Source organism: Rhincodon typus, chromosome 9, assembly GCF_021869965.1.
Source record: "Rhincodon typus isolate 14 chromosome 9, sRhiTyp1.1, whole genome shotgun sequence".
Taxonomy (NCBI): Eukaryota; Metazoa; Chordata; class Chondrichthyes; order Orectolobiformes; family Rhincodontidae; genus Rhincodon; species Rhincodon typus.
The window spans coordinates 14813209-14832170 of record NC_063340.1 but is presented as its reverse complement, the minus strand read 5'-3'; the positions used below and the strand labels follow the sequence as shown (position 1 = coordinate 14832170).

The following is an 18962-nucleotide window of genomic DNA, read 5'->3' as shown; positions in this document are numbered from 1 at the left end:
TTCAAATCTTTCTCTGGCCTCCCCCTCCAAACCTCTTTCAGTCTTACATCATTCAAGATTACATGCTCTTCCAATCCTAGCCTTCTGCATGGCCCAATAATCCTCGTTTCATCATTGGTGGCTACATAAAGGCATCCTGCTGTTGTAAAAATGTAAATGAGTGATGAGAGATATTAAACAATGACGAAAAGACTGGTCAAAAAGAAGTGGCTTTTAATGAGGCTGTTAGAAGAATAGGGAAAGTGTATTGAAAGTATACATTGAGTATCAAGTGCAAATAGGGGATGTACCAGTGTTAAAGGAACAGGGTGTTCTTGGCTTAGCTGGATTGCAGTTGAAGTTGCTGAGCTAGAAAAGGTTTGAGGTTGGAGAAGGAGCAAGGTTTCATAGGATCTATATGAAATCTGTAGCCTGAGCTAATGAAAAGATGTTTTATTTAAACTTCACCTTTGTCTCTTGCAGGAGCTCAACTGAATGCACAATTAGAAAACTGGCTCGCCCAAGCGCAACCCACTGGGAGGCCAGCTAGAGCCATTATTGCACCGTAAGTCCTTCCTTTAAAACAAGTCAACAGAGCCTTTTAGAGTGACAGGTTTAACGGTAAACTCACTCACGTCTCCATTTAAACTAATAAGCACAACCTGTTTGCTTTAGGTGTAAATAAATAATCTTGATTATAATGCACCTTTGCACATCCGAAGGATTTTCCAATATGTTTCACTTCCATCCTCTTAAGAGTTTGGGTAAATGTGCACCAAAACAGTAGAACTGCCAAGTTTTGTTTTGGGTGGTATTGGTAAAGGGTGGTAGCCCTCTTTGAATACAGGTCAGATATCCTTCCGAAAACCAAAAAGACCTAAACACTTGAAGGTCTTTTTGAAAATGAACCTGAACAGACCTGTAGACACGCTGGGTTTGGGCCCTTTGGAGGAAAAATAAGTTGTCCCGAATGGATCTGAAGCTTTTTATCCCAGAGGCCCAAACTCAACACGACTACTGGTCTGTTCTGATCCATTTCAGAGCCTTTCTGGGAAAATTAACTTTGCTTTTAGGTCTGATCGAGCTAACCAAAACTTTTTTTCCCCAAAGGGCTTGGATGGACGTATAGGGGTGTGTGTTTCCAAAAGCTGCAAGTACAATTTGTCCCAAAAATAGTTGGTCCCGAGGTTTTGGGGTAAAGCATTCCCGACCCATACCGTTGTGTGTTTTGCATCCATCCGAATAGACCCGTGGAACCTTGCTTTTACATCTCACTGAGAGATGGCACCCTTGTTAAAACGGATTGCCAAGGCATTTGAATGATTAAACTTCAGTTTTGTTCTGTCAAAATTTTGTTTGTGCATGACTTGCTTTGTCATTTATGATAGTGTCTTGGAGGAAATGTCAGCCTTGGCTCAGTAATAACACAGTTGTCCCTTGAAACAGAAGGTTGTGGCTTCAAACCCACACGAGAAACATGATTGTGCAACACAGGTCTGTGCTCCAGTGCGGTAGTGAGGGATTGCTATATTGTCGAGGTCACCATCTTTTTGGTTCAATGTTGGACCAAAGGTCTGACTCATTCATGGGTGGATATTCTGTGGTCTAATTCAAAGAAGAGCAGGGAATTCATTCTACGTCCTGAGCAATTTTTATCCCTCAACCAACATCTCTGGTTATTAACCTCATTGTGGTTTATGGGCATTTGCTGTGTGCAAATTGATTTGTCTCATTTCCCTTCTTTACAACAATGACTAAACTTTAGAAAGTACTTCATAGAGTGTGAAGTGCCTTGTGAAAGTAATTATGTAGATGACAGTTTGATTATGATTGAACCAGCTATTTAACTGGTTGCTTCAGTTCTCAGTTACCAATCGAGTAGCTACATTCCCCAGTCTTAGCTTGAAATTTGAGCTCAAGCCTTTTTCACAAAAAGCCATGTAGGTATTCTTTGGCCAATTTATTGATTGATGTTGATATTGAAAAGCTGTTCACAGCTCTGAGCCTGCAAAAATATAACTGATTCACATGTTGTTGTTATATTGTTCTTGGTGGGTTTATGTAAAATTATGTCAGTGCCTGAATACAGAGATGATGTGCACCATTTGCCTTCCCTTATGTCCCTTGCATCTGGGATGTTTACTGCACTGCGCTCATATCTAAAGCAGGTGGTCACATGCAGAAAGTGATGCATTTTTAGAGAATTTGTCTTTCAGGCGAGTCTCTGTCCATGAGTGTGTCAAGGAACCCATGGCACTACTTGAGAAAGATTAGGTGTTCTCCGAGTGCCCTGGTCAACATTCTTCCCTCGGCCAAAGCCATCATGACCTCCCCCACTTGGAAGGAGGACGGCAGTAAGTCCATTGGAACACCATTGGTTCTAAGTCCACCTGCCGGTCACGCTATCATTGGCCGGATAGATAACACCGCTGCTTCATCGTTACTGAGCTAAACTCCTGTAACTGCCTACCTAACTGCATCCTGTGAGTGCTACTGCCTGCAGCACAAGTTGCAGTAGTTGTGGAGGATTGCTTACCAGCATCACCTTGAACAACTGCTCGCGATCTACTTTTTAAATATATTCAGGAGCTTTAGTCTCCACTGCCTTCTATGGTAGAGAATTTCACAGGTTCACCATTCTCAGAGTGAAGACATTTTTCCTCTGTCTAAAATGGCCTACTACATATCCTATGACTGTGACCACTTGTTCTGAAGTCCCTATCCAAAGGTAACCTCATCACTGGATCCAGTCTGTCCAGCCTGTGAGAATTTTTTACATGTTTCAATGAGATCTCTTCACTTCATCCTAAACTCCAGTAAATATGAGTCAAGTAGACCCAATAATTCCTCACGCAATAAACCTACTATCCCAGGAATCAGTCGTTTGAACCTACACTGTATTCCCACTATGGCAAGAAAGTGTTTTCTTGGTTAAGGAGACCAAAACTACTCTCAATACTTTTTCCAAGTGTTGTCTTACCAAGGCCATGTACAGTTGCAGTAAAAAGGCTTCCTTACTTACTTACCCTCTTGCAATTCCTGACAGCATAGAGGCTTTCTGGATTTTCAAAAATATTTTCTTCTCCTTATTGAGAGTGGCTTAAAAAAGGTTATTGAGAGTATACTTGGCTGTCAGTCTTGTTTTTTTTTTAATATCTTAAGCTGCAAAGTTGAAGCCTCAGCGTAATGTAAAGATCTGCACAGGTTAGCTTATCATTTAATTCAGCCCCAACCATTTGATAATTACATGCTTTAGCATAATTTTTAAAAGACAAACACTAAAGTTATCTCACTAAGAAACAACTAACCAAGAATGGGTAAGAAGGCAAGATCAGTGGTGGCATAGTGTAGGGATGCCCCATGACCTGGTACTAACCTATGTTGTTCCATTTACATGTATTTGCTGTTTTTTCTTGGAACAGAAAGTTTTGAAGTTTGCCTTGGCAGTTGGATTTTGGAATGCAGCATACTAGAGCTATTCACCTCTCGTGTCTATGCAAATTCTTGCCTAACTGAATGCATAACCAATTCTCTACCCTACTGGTTGCTTATTACCTGTGTTCTGTCTGAAATATTTATCCTGTTGTCCTGTAACAAATGCAATGCATCTGACTTGAGCACAAAGTAGTTGATCATTCATTACGCCTCCTGTGTAAAATGTGTATTTAACTTTTCTCCTCTCTCTTGCTGACAATTTTAAATTGATTCATTGACTCCCCACCTAGAAAGAATAGTTTTTTTGCCTTGGTGCTATCAAAACCTTTTATCTTTCATCACAATTACCAACAATTTTGCTATGCAATATGGGTTTTGTAACCTTATTAGATTTTGCTCAGCCTCAACCTACCACCAAATAGTGTCTTTATTACTTGAACCTTTCTCTTTCCCCTTTCATGTACAAAACGTAGGTGTGCAATTCCAGGATTATATCGGTTGGTGTGTTACAAACTCTAAACTGTCCTGTACATGATGCAATTCCTGACATCTTTTTTTAAAAAGTGATGCACTTTATACAGTTTGTCATCTTGAATGAATTAGATGGCGTGAGAAATTAATTGAGCAACAGTGATGTGGGAGGGCTGCACTGCATGCCAGTGAATATTGTCAGCACACGTGTGGTATGATGCCACAAGTGTAACGTTGCAACCATTTAAAAATTATTAAAAATCTACCTATTGTGTTAGAATGAGCATTATGCTGAGATAATGTAGTGGTCATTCCAGAGGTCTCCTCTTATGCCATGCGTGCATTTTTGGTGCAAAGTTCACAGTATCTGAAGCTTTGAAAACCTGATTGTTACCATATGTCCTGGCCATAGGAGTACAGAGAAATAAATTTAACTTAAATGCATTTCGTGGCAAATCCTGGGGATGTTACATTTGAATTTCTCATCCACCTTTTCTACCTGTTCCCGATGCAGTCACTAATTGAAGGTTAGCCTCTATCAATTGTGGCTTTGTAATTGCTGCCAAAAAGTGCCCCCCAAGGTATGCCCCTTTCTGAATCCTTTTGATTCTCCTTTCCTGTCTGTCAGTCAGTACTTAGCTTCCAGTTGGAAGCATGCACTGTAGTGGGCTGCTTGTTTAAAGCCAGGTCCTAACACTGTCTGATTCAGGATGTTCTACTGGCTGTGGACATTTTGATTAGGTCTGCAAAGGGATTTTGTGAGGGATTTTGGGGTTTATGCCAACCTTTTCTTTGCTTTACAGTCATGCAGGATACACATACTGTGGATCTTGTGCTGCTCATGCTTACAAGCAAGTGGATCCATCAATCACGTAAGTGAATCTCAAATACTGGAGCTACTCTTCTGGTAAATACTATCTTAAGCAAGGTTAATTTTGAAGGAGGAATTGAGCAGAATTGGGTTGGTAGAAGCCATTAAATGATGGGAATCTTCCTACATTTTAGGCTTGTGAATAAAAGTAAAGACTGAAGGATTAGTTGGCCAGCAGTAATATGGGTGTCATGTCTTCCAAGGGACAGGGAGGAGTGAGCCATAGTGGGGGTTTCTGTGCTAGCTGAATAGTCCAGTCCTGGAGGCACAGACTCTGCCATAAGTAGTGAAGCGGGTTGGTGAGATGCTCCAGATTCTGTGCCCTCTTTCTGCTGCTTGTATTTGGTGTCCACGTGCTCTGCTTGAAGGGTTTGGCCCCTCCACAGATGCTGCTTCTCCAGTTTGTGCATTCTAGGACAAGTGGTTCCCATGTGTCTGGGATTTTGCATTTTTCAAAACATTCTTGCAGTGTTTCCCCTGCATTCCTAATAATTGTTTGCCATCGCAGACCTTGGAATAGAGCACTTATTTAGGTTGAGAGTGACCATGGCCTCGATACTGGTGATATTGTTCTGGGAGAGGACACTTGTGTTGGTATGCTTGCTCTGTAGAGGATTTGCAGGATTTTGTGAAGGTGGCACTCGTGATAACTCTCCAGAGGTTTTGAGATGTCTGCTGTACGTGGTCCATGTTTCTGATGCATGCAGGAGAGTGGGATCCATTGCTGCTCTGTGGATCTTGATTTTGGTGCTGGTCTTGGGACTTTGAACTTTTTTTCTCAGGAGACCAAAGGCTGCACTTGCCTTGACGTTAGGTTTAATCATCAATGTGTGCTCACATTGAGGAGACTCCCGAGCTAAGGGAAATTATCAGTGTTGTCCAATGGCTTTCCATGGATTTTGGCAGTTGCAGGGGCAGTGTTGTGTAGCAGGAACGGGCTAATAGAGAACCTTTGTTTTCCGGATCTTTAGCCTGAGGCCCATTCTCTCCATGGCTCGTGAATGTATCAGTTTTATTTTGTAGATTGGCTCTGAGTGTGCAAGCAGGTGTTGTTTGCATGCTTTGCTCAATGGGAGAAGTTAAGATGGCCTTGGTTCAGGCCTGGAGCTATCAAATTTTGAATAGTTTCCCACTTTTCCTGTAGGTTAGCCCCACTCCAGCCGGTAGCTTCACGAAGATAGGGTAGAGTGTTGCAGTGTGGAAGCTTTGGTGCAATGACACCACGCTGCTTAACCTCAGTTTGCACTTATTGGGTCTGTGGTGGATCTGTTGGTGAGGATGATTAACATCATCATGAATGGTGATGAATTTCTGCAGCAGCCAAATTTGAGGAACATGTTCCACGATTCCTCACAGTTGGCAGAGTCAAAGGTGTTTGAAATATTGAAGAAGAACACGAGAGCCGAGCATCCAGAGACAGTCACCAATTAAAAGAGTGAGAGGGAGGAGTACCCCTGAGACAATCACCATTAGCTGTTGCAGTTTACAGCTGACACGAAAGCCGAATGTACTGAACAAGAAGGAGAACAGGATCAAATTTCAGGAGGTGGTGGACTGACTGGTGACACGGGCATAAAATTGAACAGAAGTGTGAAGTGATGATTTTGGGAAGAAGCATGAGGATAATAAACTAAATTATACAATTCTGTGACCATTTGCAAGACTGGCTCAGACCAGCTTGGAACAGAGAGAACATTTTTTGTAAAGAGAAATACAGAGCTAAGGAAAGGGAGATCTGCAAATGATAAGTGGAAATAAAGAAGATTTTCACGTGCGTGATGGAAGGGGAGAGTGACGCAGTGGTTATTAACCTGCTGGGGTGGGGTGGTGGGTGGGGTATGAGGGGTGCGCTGCGAAAGGTGTGTTGCGATTGATAATTTAAATTTTTTTTCCATATCTTCATGCTAGAGATGATGGGTATGGTGACAGAGCTGGTGATTATTGCAGGAAAAGTAGAGGAAAAGTGTGATTAGAAGTTTACAGTCGATAAAATGATCAGTTTGCAGTTCCAGGTCTTTCCACTCTAAGTGAGTAGAGATATTGGCGAAAGTTTATAGTCCAGATCCGTGACCTCTTTGTCATGGTCTTTTACTTTGCCATTTTTTTATTCCAGATTTTTAAAAAAACGCCAAGTTCTTGAACGACCATTATAAAATGAGGTCTTAAACCCTAGAATATTACTTATCCAATAACAGAACCTCTACTGTAAACATGCATTCAGCATTTGTGAAAGGTGTATCTTTCCAACCTGAAGGTGTTTTTGATCAAATCAGTGTTGGTAGATATGGATTTCTGTGGCTATTCTCTACGCTTTAGAATGCATTTTATAGGTTCAATGCAAGAGATGACTTGCATAGGTTAGAGGAGATAACTTGGTTTGTATGCATTGAAATTTAGTTAGGGCACAGCATTCAAATGAAAGGAAGTGATGGCCAATGGTGTTTTATGCACCAAATAATGGGGTAAATACTGATTTGTAGCTGATACTGAACGAGAAAGTGAATTTGAAGAAAAAACCACTAAAGTCAATGAGTTAAAGTAGATTGAGATAGTAGGAACTGCTGATGCTGGAGAATCTGAGATAACAAGGTGTAGAGCTGGATGAACACAGCAGGCCAAGCAGCATCAGAGGAGCAGGAAGGCTGACATTTCGGGTCTGGATCCTTCTTCAGAAATGGGGGAGGTGAAGGGGATTCTGAAATAAATAGAGGGGGAGGCGGATGGAAGGTGGATAAAGGAGCAGATAGGTGGAGAGGAGACGGACAGGTCAAGGAGGCGGGAATGGAGCCAGTAAAGGTGAGGGTAGGTGGGGAGTTAAGGTGGGGGTTGGTCAGTCAAGGGAAGACGGACAGGTCAAGGAGGTGGGGATGAGGCTAGTAGGTAGGAGGTGGAGGTGGGAGTTGAGGCAGGAGGAGTGGATAGGTGAGAGAAAGGACGGACAGGTTAGGGAGGCGGGGGCAGGAAGATTTTGAAGCTTGTGAAGTCCACATTGAGACCATTGGGCTGCAGGGTTCCCAAGCGAAATATGAAGTGCCGTTCCTGTAGCCTTCGGGTGGCATCATTGTGGCACTGGAGGAGGCCCAGGATGGCCATGTTGTCCAAGGAGTGGGAGGGGGAGTTGAAGTGGTTCGCGACTGGTGAGGTGCAGTCGTTTGTCGCGAACCGAGCGCAGGTGTTCCACAAAGGGTCTCCAAGCCTCTGCTTGGTTTCTCCGATGTAGAGGAGGCCACATCGGGAACAGCAGATACAGTATACCACATTAGCAGATGTGCAGATGAACATCTGTTTAATGTGAAGAAGGGTCTAGGCCCGAAACGTCAGCCTTCCTGCTCCTCTGATGCTGCTTGGCCTGCTGTGTTCATCCAGCTGTACACCTTGTTATCTCAGATTCTTCAGCATCTGCAGTTCCTACTATATCTGTTTAATGTGGAAGGTTTTATTGGGGCCTGGGATGGAGGTGAGGGGTTAGGTGTAGGGGCAGGTGTAGCACTTCCTGTGGTTGCAGGGAAAAGTGCTGAAGATGGTGGGGAGTATGGAGCAGACAAGGGAGTCACGGAGAGAGTGGTCCCTCCGGAAGGCAGATAAGGGTGGGGAGGGAAAAATGTCTTTGGTAGTGGGGTCAGTTTCCTCTCCACCTATCTGCTCCTTTATCCATCTTCCATCCGCTTCCCCCCTCTATATTTCAGAATCCCCTTCCCCTCCCCCATTTCTGAAGAAGGGCCCAGACCCAAAACATCAGCTTTCCTGCTCCTCTGATGCTGCTTGGCCTGCTGAGTTAAAATAGATACCTGGTCAATGGCAAATACTGTCATAGAGCCATACAGCATGGGGGCGGAAAAAAACCCTTTCATCCAACTCATCCGCTCCAACCAGATATCCCAATCTGACCTAGTCCCATTTGCCAGCATTTGGCCCATATCCCTCTAAACCCTTCCTATTCATATACCCATCCGGATGCCTTTCAAATGTTGTAATTGTACCAGCCTCCACCACTTCCTCTGGCAGCTCATTCCATACACACTCACCACCCTCTCTGAAAAGTTACCCCTCGAGTCCCTTTTAAATCTTTCTCCTCTCACCTTAAACCTATGTCCTCTAGTTTTGGACTCCCCCATTCCAGGAAAAAGACCTTGGCTGTTCACCCTATCCACGCGTCTTATGATTTTATAAACCTCTATAAGGTCACTCTTCAGTCCCAAGGCGCTCCAGGGGAAAAAAAGGTCCAGCCTATTCAGCTTCTCCCTATAGCTCAAACTCTCCAATCCTGGCAACATCCCTGTAAATCTTTTCTTTCAAGTTTAACAACATCCTTCCTGTAGAAGGGCGACTAGAATTGCATGCAGTATTCCTAAAGTGGCCTCACCAATGTCCTGTACAACTGCAACATGACACTCCAACTTAATGTTATAACCAATGAAGGCAAGCATGGCAAACAACTTCTTCAGCCTGTCTACCTGTGACTCCACTTTCAAGGAGCTGTGCATCTGCACCCCTATAATTACAGCCCTGGTTTGCCTTACCAAAACGCAACACGTCACATTTTTCTGAATTAAACTCAATCTGCCACTCCTTGGCCCATTGGCCCATGTGACCAAGGTCCCGTTGTACTCTGGGATAATCTTCACTTCCTTTGCACCATCTATTTGTTATCTGCAAACTTACTAGCCATACTTCCGATGTTCACATCCAAATCATTTATAGAAATGATTAAAAGCAGTGGACCCAGCACTGATCCTTGTAGTGCACCACTGGTCCTTGGCCTCCAGTCCAAAAAACAACTCTCTACCACCCTCTGTCTGCTACTCAAGCCAATTTTGTTTCTAATTGTCTAGCTCCTCCTGGATTTTGTGATCTAACGTTACAAACCAGTCTTCCATGCAGAACTCTGTCGAACGCTTTGCTGAAATGTCTACCGCTCTGCCTTCAACAATCTTCTCACCTCTTCAAAAAAAACTCAGTCAAGTTAGTAAGACATAATTCCTAATCAGTCTTTGCCTTTCCAAATGCACGTAAATCCTGTCCCTAAGAATTGCCAGCATTTGACCCATATCCCTCTAAATCCTTCCTATTCATACCCATCCAGATGCCTTTTAAATGATGTAATTGTACTCGCCATCTCCACTTCCTGTGGCAGCTTGTTCCATACATGCAACACCCTCTGTGAAAAAGTTGCCTCTCAGGTCACTTTTAAATATTTCCTCTCTCACCTTAAACTATGCCATCTAGTTTTGGACTCCCCTATGTAGAGAAAAATGTGAGAATTTTTGTAGTAAGCATGACCAGTGAAAAGTTCACATTGGGAAGCTCTGCATTTAAGGAAGAGAGGATCAAAGAATTAGGGGTCCAGATGCCTGAATCATTAAAAGCTTGAGTGCAGAATAAGCTTCGAAAGCTTAACGAGCTTAATTCAAAGATTATAAAATTTCAAACAAATTCAATGGTGAACCTTAGAGTTTCTTTTGGACTGTAATGTGTAGTTTTGGCTGTAGACTGCAGTGAGAAGAACTAGCCGAGAAGAACAAGAGAACTGAGCTGTGATTTGCAAGATGAGCAAATTGGCCTATGATAAAACAATGAGTAAGCTCTGGTTACACTTATTGATGGATATTGGAGATGATTTGCTTCAGATATCTAAAACAATGAATTGAAATGGACATAATAGTGTGAGAATGACTTTGCTGTAGTCAGGGGAGTCCAGAACAATGTGGAAAATTTTACCATTTAGAAGATATTGGTTTCACATCGAGGATTGTGAGAACATTCTCTGCATTATCTCTGAATTCACAAAATGCAGAAACAATTGGCTGTATTTTGGAGGCAGAGAGCCTTTGGGAGTAAGGGCATGCAATACCAAGAAAGGTATTAACTTTTAAAGGATAGAGCTACAATGCCTGTCAAAATGGAATCGAGCCATGCTGCTGTCTGTATCCTGCCCTAATGGCTATTATTTACATATGAGCCTTGACGTTGACTGCTAGTAGCCTTACAGTGGCACCCTGGCAGCTGTATGTGATTCTGTAAGCATTTGTTGGCTGCATGCTCCTTCAGGTATCACTGGATGGGAAACAGAAACTGGAAACCTGTCTTTGGTCAAGAACCCTCTCTTTTTTGCCGCTGCCACCGCCGCCACCAACCGCCCCCCCCCCCCCCCCCCCCCCAAAAAAAAAAAAGACAAAAATGAAACTAAGCCAGAGCAGGTTAGAAGATTAATGTGCCTGATTCAACTGCTCCTTGGATAAGCTTACTCTCCATTGCTCAATTGCTAATTGGGTAAACTCCATCTCTGTATCTCCCATACCAAGAAGAAAAGGAGATAGTTTTCTAAGATGGCAGGGCTAAGGGTAGGTTTTTCAAGGGACAGTAGGGTGAGTGCATGGTTGAATGAATCTGATGGTGGGATTGCGTAAATGCAGTTATACGTGAGTGAGGGGGTGGGTATTACTAAGGATTCTCCAGGCCTGGGCACAGAAGTAGGTAGATGTGGAGTGCAGGTGGAGAATGGTACGAGGCAGAGATCAGAGATGACATTATCTGTAATAGGTAGAAGGGACTGATGGGGTGATGGCTCTGAATATGGTAAGAAGGTGGAGATTACTCCCATTTAGTGATCGGATAATTCCCTAGCTTGCTCACTTTTCAAAAATAACATAGAAAAAAGTGTATGTGCTTTGGTTTCGAAATGATGCATTTTTGATATCATGTATTTGTTTTAGCCAAATCGCCTAGCGTAAAAAAAGTTCTGAAACACTAGTTTGAGGACTAGTTTGAGGGAAACAAGGGCTCTATGTTGATCAGTTTTGCTTCCATATCAGTAAGTAACTGCAAACAGTTCCTCCTTGAGCAGATAATAACTGAAATGGTACAATGGCTGCAATTAAATAAGAAAAACATTTGCTAGTTATTTTCACTAGATCATTTCCAACACATGAAAGATCAAAAAAGAACTAGAAATGTACACCTCAGTCCACTTAAATGATGCAAGATCAGTTAGATTTGAGAGCCCCAGCTGCTCTTGAAATTTTTACTGCCACAGTATAACTATTGATTTTGCACAAATATTGATAGTGCCTTCCTTGGTTAGGTTTACTTCAACTTTGTAATGAACTGTTGTGATCCTGTTTAATTTTCGTCTAGGGTGCTAACTTCCTCTGCATCACTTTTCCTCTTGAATTTCACGGAGTACTCCAGCATTCCAATCCTCACTGGCAGTTCATTTAAAAAAAAAACCCCTCCTGATAGCAGCGTGAACTGGCAGAAATGTCCCTTTCATTTTCCTTTGTCCACAAGTGGAATGATTTGTTTGCTTGACCCATTGAAGACCTTCTCAGAACTAACTTCTTTATCTGTGGGGTGCATTAAGCAGTACATGTGATCTGTCTTTGTAAGGATTATCTGTCAAGCTCTAACAGTGGGTTTTAAAGTGGAAGACAAGAGGAGTCTGCTTTGTGTATTTTAAATTTAAAAGGAAGCCTGGATATTTTACTTGTTTGTTTTTCTTATGTTTCCATTTTCTTCCTCCTGTGGTGTTTTGTCAGTAGAAATCACAGACCTGTGTTTTTATGTCTAGTTGGATATGTTCCTCATCTCCTAAACAGGCTGCATGTACCGGATTTGATACACCCAGTCAGTAACTTTCACTGCTGTGGTGGAAATGCTGGAAGAGGGGAAGTGATGGATTAGTGGTATTATCACTGGACTGGTAATCCAGAGACCCAGATAATGTTCTGGAGACCCAGGTTCAGATCCTGCCATGGCAGATGGTGGAATTTGAATTCCGTGGAAAAATCTGGAATTAAGAATTTAGTGACGATCATGAAACTATTGTCTATTGTCAGAAAATGCATCTGTTTACCTAATATCCTTACCTTAACTGCTATCTTTACCTGGTATGGATAACATATGATTCCAGAATTCCTAATTAAGGAGGAAGGGGTAATCCTTTTAATATAAATAAAGTATAATGTTCAGACTGATTTCCTACTAATGTGTGAGATCTTACCTTAGATACTGATGCCAAAAGCAGGATGTGACCACACTCTCCTTAAGTAATTTTAGCTTGTTATTACAGTATTGCTGCTTCCATCAAGAAATGGCATTTGACCATTGTGACTTTAAGGTTGGGTTGAAATCGGGGTGAGAAGTCACTAGCTTATTTCCACTGTATCTAAATTTGCCCAGTGTTTACTGACCATCAGCTGGATTTAAACAGTTCAACAGGATAATAACTGTTACATGGTTTAATATTTCAGAGCTTTTGGCAATTTTATTTTGTAAGTTGCCAGGGCCTGATGGCCTACAGCCAAAAGCTTTAAAGGAAGCGCTGAAGAGATGGTGGAGGCATCAGTTGAAATATTCTGGAACTGTCTGGATTCTGAGAGGGTTCTAGCAGATTGGAAAACTGCTGACGTGACGCCTCTGTTCAAGAAAGGAGAGAGACACAAAACAAACTATTGAAGTATCACTGGACTCAACGTTAATCCTGTTTTCTCCCTAAATATGCTGGCAGACCTGCTGTGTTTCTCCACCGCTCTGTTCTTGTTTCAAGTAAAGTACAGGCCAGTTAGCCTTATGCCTGTCCTTGGGGAAAATACTAGAGTCCGTCATTAAGGAAATAGCAGGACATTTTCAAAATGGGACAGCATGGTTTGTGCAAGGCAAATCATGTTTGACAAAATTGCTTGAGTCCTTTGAGGATAAAATGAGTAAGAGTTGATAAAAGAGAACTGATAGTTGTAGTGTATTTTGATTTCCAGGTGGCATTTGATAAAGTTATTGCACAAGATAGGAGTTCATGGTATTGAGGTCACGTATTGGCGTGGATTGAGGATTGGTTAACATGCAAAAGAGAGTCTGGATTAATGGGTCTTTTTCAGATTGGAAAGATGTAACAACTGGAGTACCAATAAGATCTGTTCTAGGGTCTCAATTAATGACTTGGAAGAGGCGAAAGGGTCTTGTGTCCAGATTTGCTGTTGATACAAAAATGGGTGAAAGAGCACATTGTGATTGAGACATAAGAAATCTGCAAAGGGGTATAGATGAGTACTGTGAGTGGCCAAAAACTTGGTAGTTGGAGTTTAATGTAGGAAAGTGTGAGGTCATGTACTTTGTAGGAAGAATGAAAAGGCAGACTATTTAAATAAATGGAAAAAGATTCCATAGAAGGGGACTTCAAAGCAGAAGGATCTAGGTGTTCTTGTGCACACAACACAAAAATATAGCATGCAAGCACGGCAATTAATGCTGAAGGCGCATGGAGTTTTGGCCTTTATTGCTAGCTGGATGGAGTTTAAAAATAGGGAGGACTTGTTGCAACTGCTCAGGAGAAATGTATGAGGGAGGCTAGTGGGGCTAAAGACTAATAGGTCCCCTGGACTTGATTATATGCTAGGATTTTAAAAGAAGTAGTTGCAAACACAGTGGATGCACTAGTGGTAATCTTTCAAGATTTTGGAAAACTGCCAATGTAACATCCTTAATTCAAAAAGGGAGAAAGACTACAAAATAGGGAACTACAGACCAGTTAGCTAAGCATCTGTTACTGACAAAATGTTGAGGTCTATGATGCAACATTTAATAGCAGAGCATTTAGAAACGCATAATTTCAAGAAGAATCAGTATGGCTTCATAAAGGAAAAATCATGCCTGACAGATTTATTACACTATTTTGAGGAGGTAACGAGCAGACAAGGTAAAGGGGAACCAGTAAAGGTAATATATTTGGATTTCCAAAAGCGTTCAGGTTTTTAGGTTTAGATTTTATTGTCACGTGTGCTTTAAGTACTGGAGTATAGTGAAAAGTGTATAATGTTGCCACATATGGCGCCATCTTAGGTACAAAGGTATCTAAGTAGAAAAAATGCTTAGGTACAAAATAGTAAGAGAAACAAGAGTTAAAAAGTTAAACATTACTTCATAGAATAGTAGAAAAATAAAGAAATAGGTAATAGTTTATATTAAAGTCTTTTGTAGTTTAAACTAGGAAAGTAAAGGAATAAGTTAAAAGTTCAACAGTCTTCCACTTACCTCGCTCTCCTGGGAAGACAGCTGTCTGTTCTCGAGTGCCGCTGCAGATACCGTTGCTGCTGCTGAAACTACTGTGTTTCCGATCTCCCCTGGTGTCTCGGGAACGTGCCCGGGCAGGATCCACTCGCACGCCAAACCGAGACACCACCATGAGCTGTCGAGTGACCAACCGTTGTACCGCTGAGAGACCAAAGAGGGGGAAGGAAACAGAAGGAACAGTGGATCTCCGATTGGAGTGTCCTACTCTGCTACCGTCTTGAGCAAAATGTGTTCAATAATGCATTGCACATAAGGCTCCTTAAGACAAAATAGTGCGGCATAATATATTAATATTGATAGGTTTTTAGCTAACTGATAGAAGACGAGTTAGGACAACCAACATTTTCAGATTGGTAATCTGTAACTAGAATCCCAGAGGAATCAATATTAGAGCCACAATTATTTACAATTGAATGTATTAGCACCAAGTTTCCAGATGACCCAAAAATGGTTGGGAAGGGAAAGAGTGAAATTGACATAGGAGTCTACAGAGGAATATATTCTCTCTTATGTGAAGTCACTGGGCAAAAGCATGATAGACTATAATGTAGGAAAATGTGAGGTTATGCACTTTGGCAGGAAGAGTAGAAAAGCTGAATATTAAAATGAGAAAAGACTGCAAAATGCTGCGGCAGAGGGGTATTTGGGTGACCTAATGTATTAATCACAATGTCAGCATCCAAGCTCAGTGGGCAATAGGAAAGGCAAAATAAATAGTGTATAAAATTAGTGAGGTCTTGCTAAAAATATTCAAGGTTATAGTCAGACTACATCTAGCATAGTGTAAGTTTATCTGAGGGGAAAAATAATGCTGCCACTGGAGGAAGTTCCAGGAGAGCTTTTGTAGGTTGGGCTTGTGCCCATTGGAAAATAGAAAAATGAGCACTGAACTTATTGAAACATGCAAGATTCTTTGGGGACTTGACCGTGTAGATGTGGAATGGTAGTTTCCCCTTGATGGAGAGTCTATGACCAGAGGGCTTAATTTCAGAGTACAGTATGGTCCATTTAAGACCGAGATGAGTAATTGTTTTCTGAAGGCAGTGAACCTGTGGAATTCTTTACCACAAAGTGATGGTGAGGATGGGTTCTTAAGTCTAGGCTATGAGATTTCTAATCCTGAAGGCAATGGAGGGTTATGGGAATAAAGCAGGAAAGTTAAGGATTATCAGATCAGCCATGATCTTATTTAAAACTGAGATGCCGTGGGATTTCTTCTCCCAGAGGATAGTATCCGGAATTCTCTATCCCAGAGAGTTGTGGAGATGAGACGATTCAAAGTATTTAAAGAGGCAGGTAGATTTTTGAAATATCAGGAAGTTGATGATTATGCTGAGCCAACATGAAAGAGGAGTTGAGGCTTGGGGTGGAACAGCCATAATCTTGAGTAGCTGGAGGGGCTGAAAGGCCTCTTGCTCATTTTTTTTTTTGTGATTATATGCATCCTACCACAACCATGAGAGGCTTGGGCACAATGTATTAAAATCAGCACATCTGTATTGATTGCCTGTCTGTCAAACATATTCAATACAACTGATGACATTATAGCAGAGACTGATGGTAATGGCTTCAGTTTTTGCAGTATTTAGTTTTGAGGAAATTTCTGCTCAGCCAGTATTGAGAGAGTCAGACAATTGTAAGATAGTGGGGAGGACAAGAGTGAATGAGGTAGAAATAAAAACTGAAAATGCTGGAGAAACTCATTGAGCTCTCAGTGCAGTCTCCTTTACATTCCCAAGACCAGACATAAACTGGATGACCGCTTTGTGAAACACCTCCACATCATCTGAAAGAATGACCCTAGCCTTCCAGTTGCTATAATTCTTGATAGTGCTGGAGTGTGCATTGCTAAATGATGATCTTGAGTGAGAGGTGATGAACTTGGATCAAGGTCATTGGAGAAAATGCTGGAGAAAGGAGTATAGACAAATGTTTGAGAGCCTCACCTTAATGATTATCAGGTTGGACAGGCTTCACTTAGAGGGAAGGTGATCAGCACTTCTCAGCCAGAGTCAGTCAAGGCTGTGATGTTAGTGCAGTCACCCACAATAAGCTGATAGATGGTGAGAGCCTTTCTCATGTGATAGGATATTCTGGAGGGAGACATGATGTGGGGATAGTTGGTCCACGGAGACATGGTCAAAATTAGGGTTGGTGAGCTTCCAATAAAGACATTAGCTTATCTAGACTTATTTCCTTGTTAGGATGCTGGGCAGGAAGGTTAACAGGAGTACAGGGTGGGGGAATTTGGCATTACTGCTGATGAAACCACCAGTTGGAGTAGGACTAGGCCAGTTGGAGCAGGAGTAGGCCATCTGGCCCTTCAAGGATGCTCTGCTATTCCATAAAATTCTGGCTGGGTGTTTTGATCAACATTTCCATGCTATTTTTGTATAGCCCAATTTCCTTAGTATCTAAAAAAAACGGTCAATTTGATCTATTTTGCACATACTCACTGAACCTCCACAGAAAAAAAATTACCAATATTCTGAATTCGTTGAATTAAGAAGTTTTTCCTCTTGGCCAACTTGTGTTTGAGTATTGTGACCCTAGGTCTTAATGCTGCAGCCAAAGGGATCAGTCTCCTAACATCTCTGTCAAGTCCCTCAAGAATCTTATTTTCAAAGAGATGACATCTCATTCCTCTAAAGTCCAGAAAATGTAAGCCTAGTCTGCTCTGTTCCAGGGTCAAAAATCTGGAACCCCCTTACTGCAAGTCTGTTGGTGTGTCAACAACACATGGGCTCCAGTGATTGGAGAAGGCAGCTGAACAGCACCAGCTCAGGGCACTTAGAGATGGGAAGTAAATGCCTGGTCAGCCAGTAATGCTCACATCCCATGAAAGAATGGTATTTTTTAAAAAAATCTTTGTATCCCAGGAACCAGTGCTTTGAATCTTTATTACACTCACTTAAGGCATTGACACTAAAGCTATACTATAATGAAGGTATAATCTCAACAAGACATGTATAATTACAGTAATAAGGAATAATCTTTCAGTCTTGTGCTCCATTCTTTTGTAATAAACACTAACATACCATTTCTCTTCTTAGTATCGTGCTAAACTTTGTTTTGTCAATAGGACAGCCAATATTTCCTAGTCTATCACCATTATAAAATTAATCGGTTTTTCTATTTTCCTTAATTTTGCTCACACACTTCCATCTGCAACATTTTTCCCCATTCACTGAGCCTGTTTGCATCCATTTGTGGTCTTTGTTTTCCCATCTAGCTTTTATAATCCGTAAACTTGGATGCATTACACTCTATTCCTTCATCTAATACATTGATACAGCTGATGACTTGAGGCCTAAGCCCTGATCCTTGTGATTAACTAGTTACATGCTTGCATACCAGAAAATGGCTTGGTTATTCCAACTGTTTTCTGTCATGCTCAGTCCATGCAAATGTTACCACAAAGCCAAGAGCCCAAATCCTGTGTTCACACACAGCAGCAATAGTGCTTTATTGAACACATGGTGCCCTTGTAGAATGATTTTCCATAGTCTTTCTCCAACTCTCAGTACCTTGAATGTAAAAGATGGCTTGTAGTCAACTGAGGACAACCATCTTCAACCATTCCATTAATGACCTTCTTCATAGGGATTAGAGATGGGATGTTCACCATTTATAACTCCTCAGATATTGAAAGAGTTTGTGTTCAAAAACTGCAAGTCTTGGACAACAGTCAGGTTTGGACTGATAAGTGGCAAATAACATTTGCATTACACAAATACGAGACAATAATAATCTTCAACAAAACTGAATTCAACAGTCCCAAAAAGTTCACTGTTATTACATTGCTAAATTCCCCTATGATCAATCTCCTAAAAGCTACTGTTGACTGAAAGTTGAACTGGTTCAGGCCTATCAATACTGTGGCTACATGAGCAGATCAGAGGCTAGCAATTCTGTGACAAGTAAACCACTTGACTTGCAAAGCCTTTTCACCATCTAAAGACCAGTCAGGAGTATGATGGAATAATCAAATAAAAGTGAAATTCTGCAGGTCTGGCAGCATCAATGGAGAGTGAAACAGTTAACATTTGGAATCTGATATGATGGGACTTCAGACCACTCCACTTTCCTAAGTGAGTGTAGCTCCAACAACATTCAAGAAACTGATCATCCATGGCAACGC

The 18962-nt window shown here is 41.6% G+C and overlaps 1 protein-coding gene across 2 annotated transcripts in view; it reads left to right on the top strand.

Annotated features, from left to right (window-relative positions):
• Positions 1 to 18962, top strand: part of memo1 (mediator of cell motility 1) — a 46536-nt gene that overhangs the window by 6055 nt on the left and 21519 nt on the right. Inside the window, exons 2-3 of one of the 2 annotated variants that reach the window (XM_020527003.2) lie at positions 463 to 544; positions 4689 to 4757. In XM_020527003.2, coding sequence (XP_020382592.1) covers positions 463 to 544; positions 4689 to 4757 — 151 coding nt within the window. The remainder of the gene's footprint in view (positions 1 to 462; positions 545 to 4688; positions 4758 to 18962) is intronic. The other variant, XM_048601309.1, reaches the window with a different exon arrangement.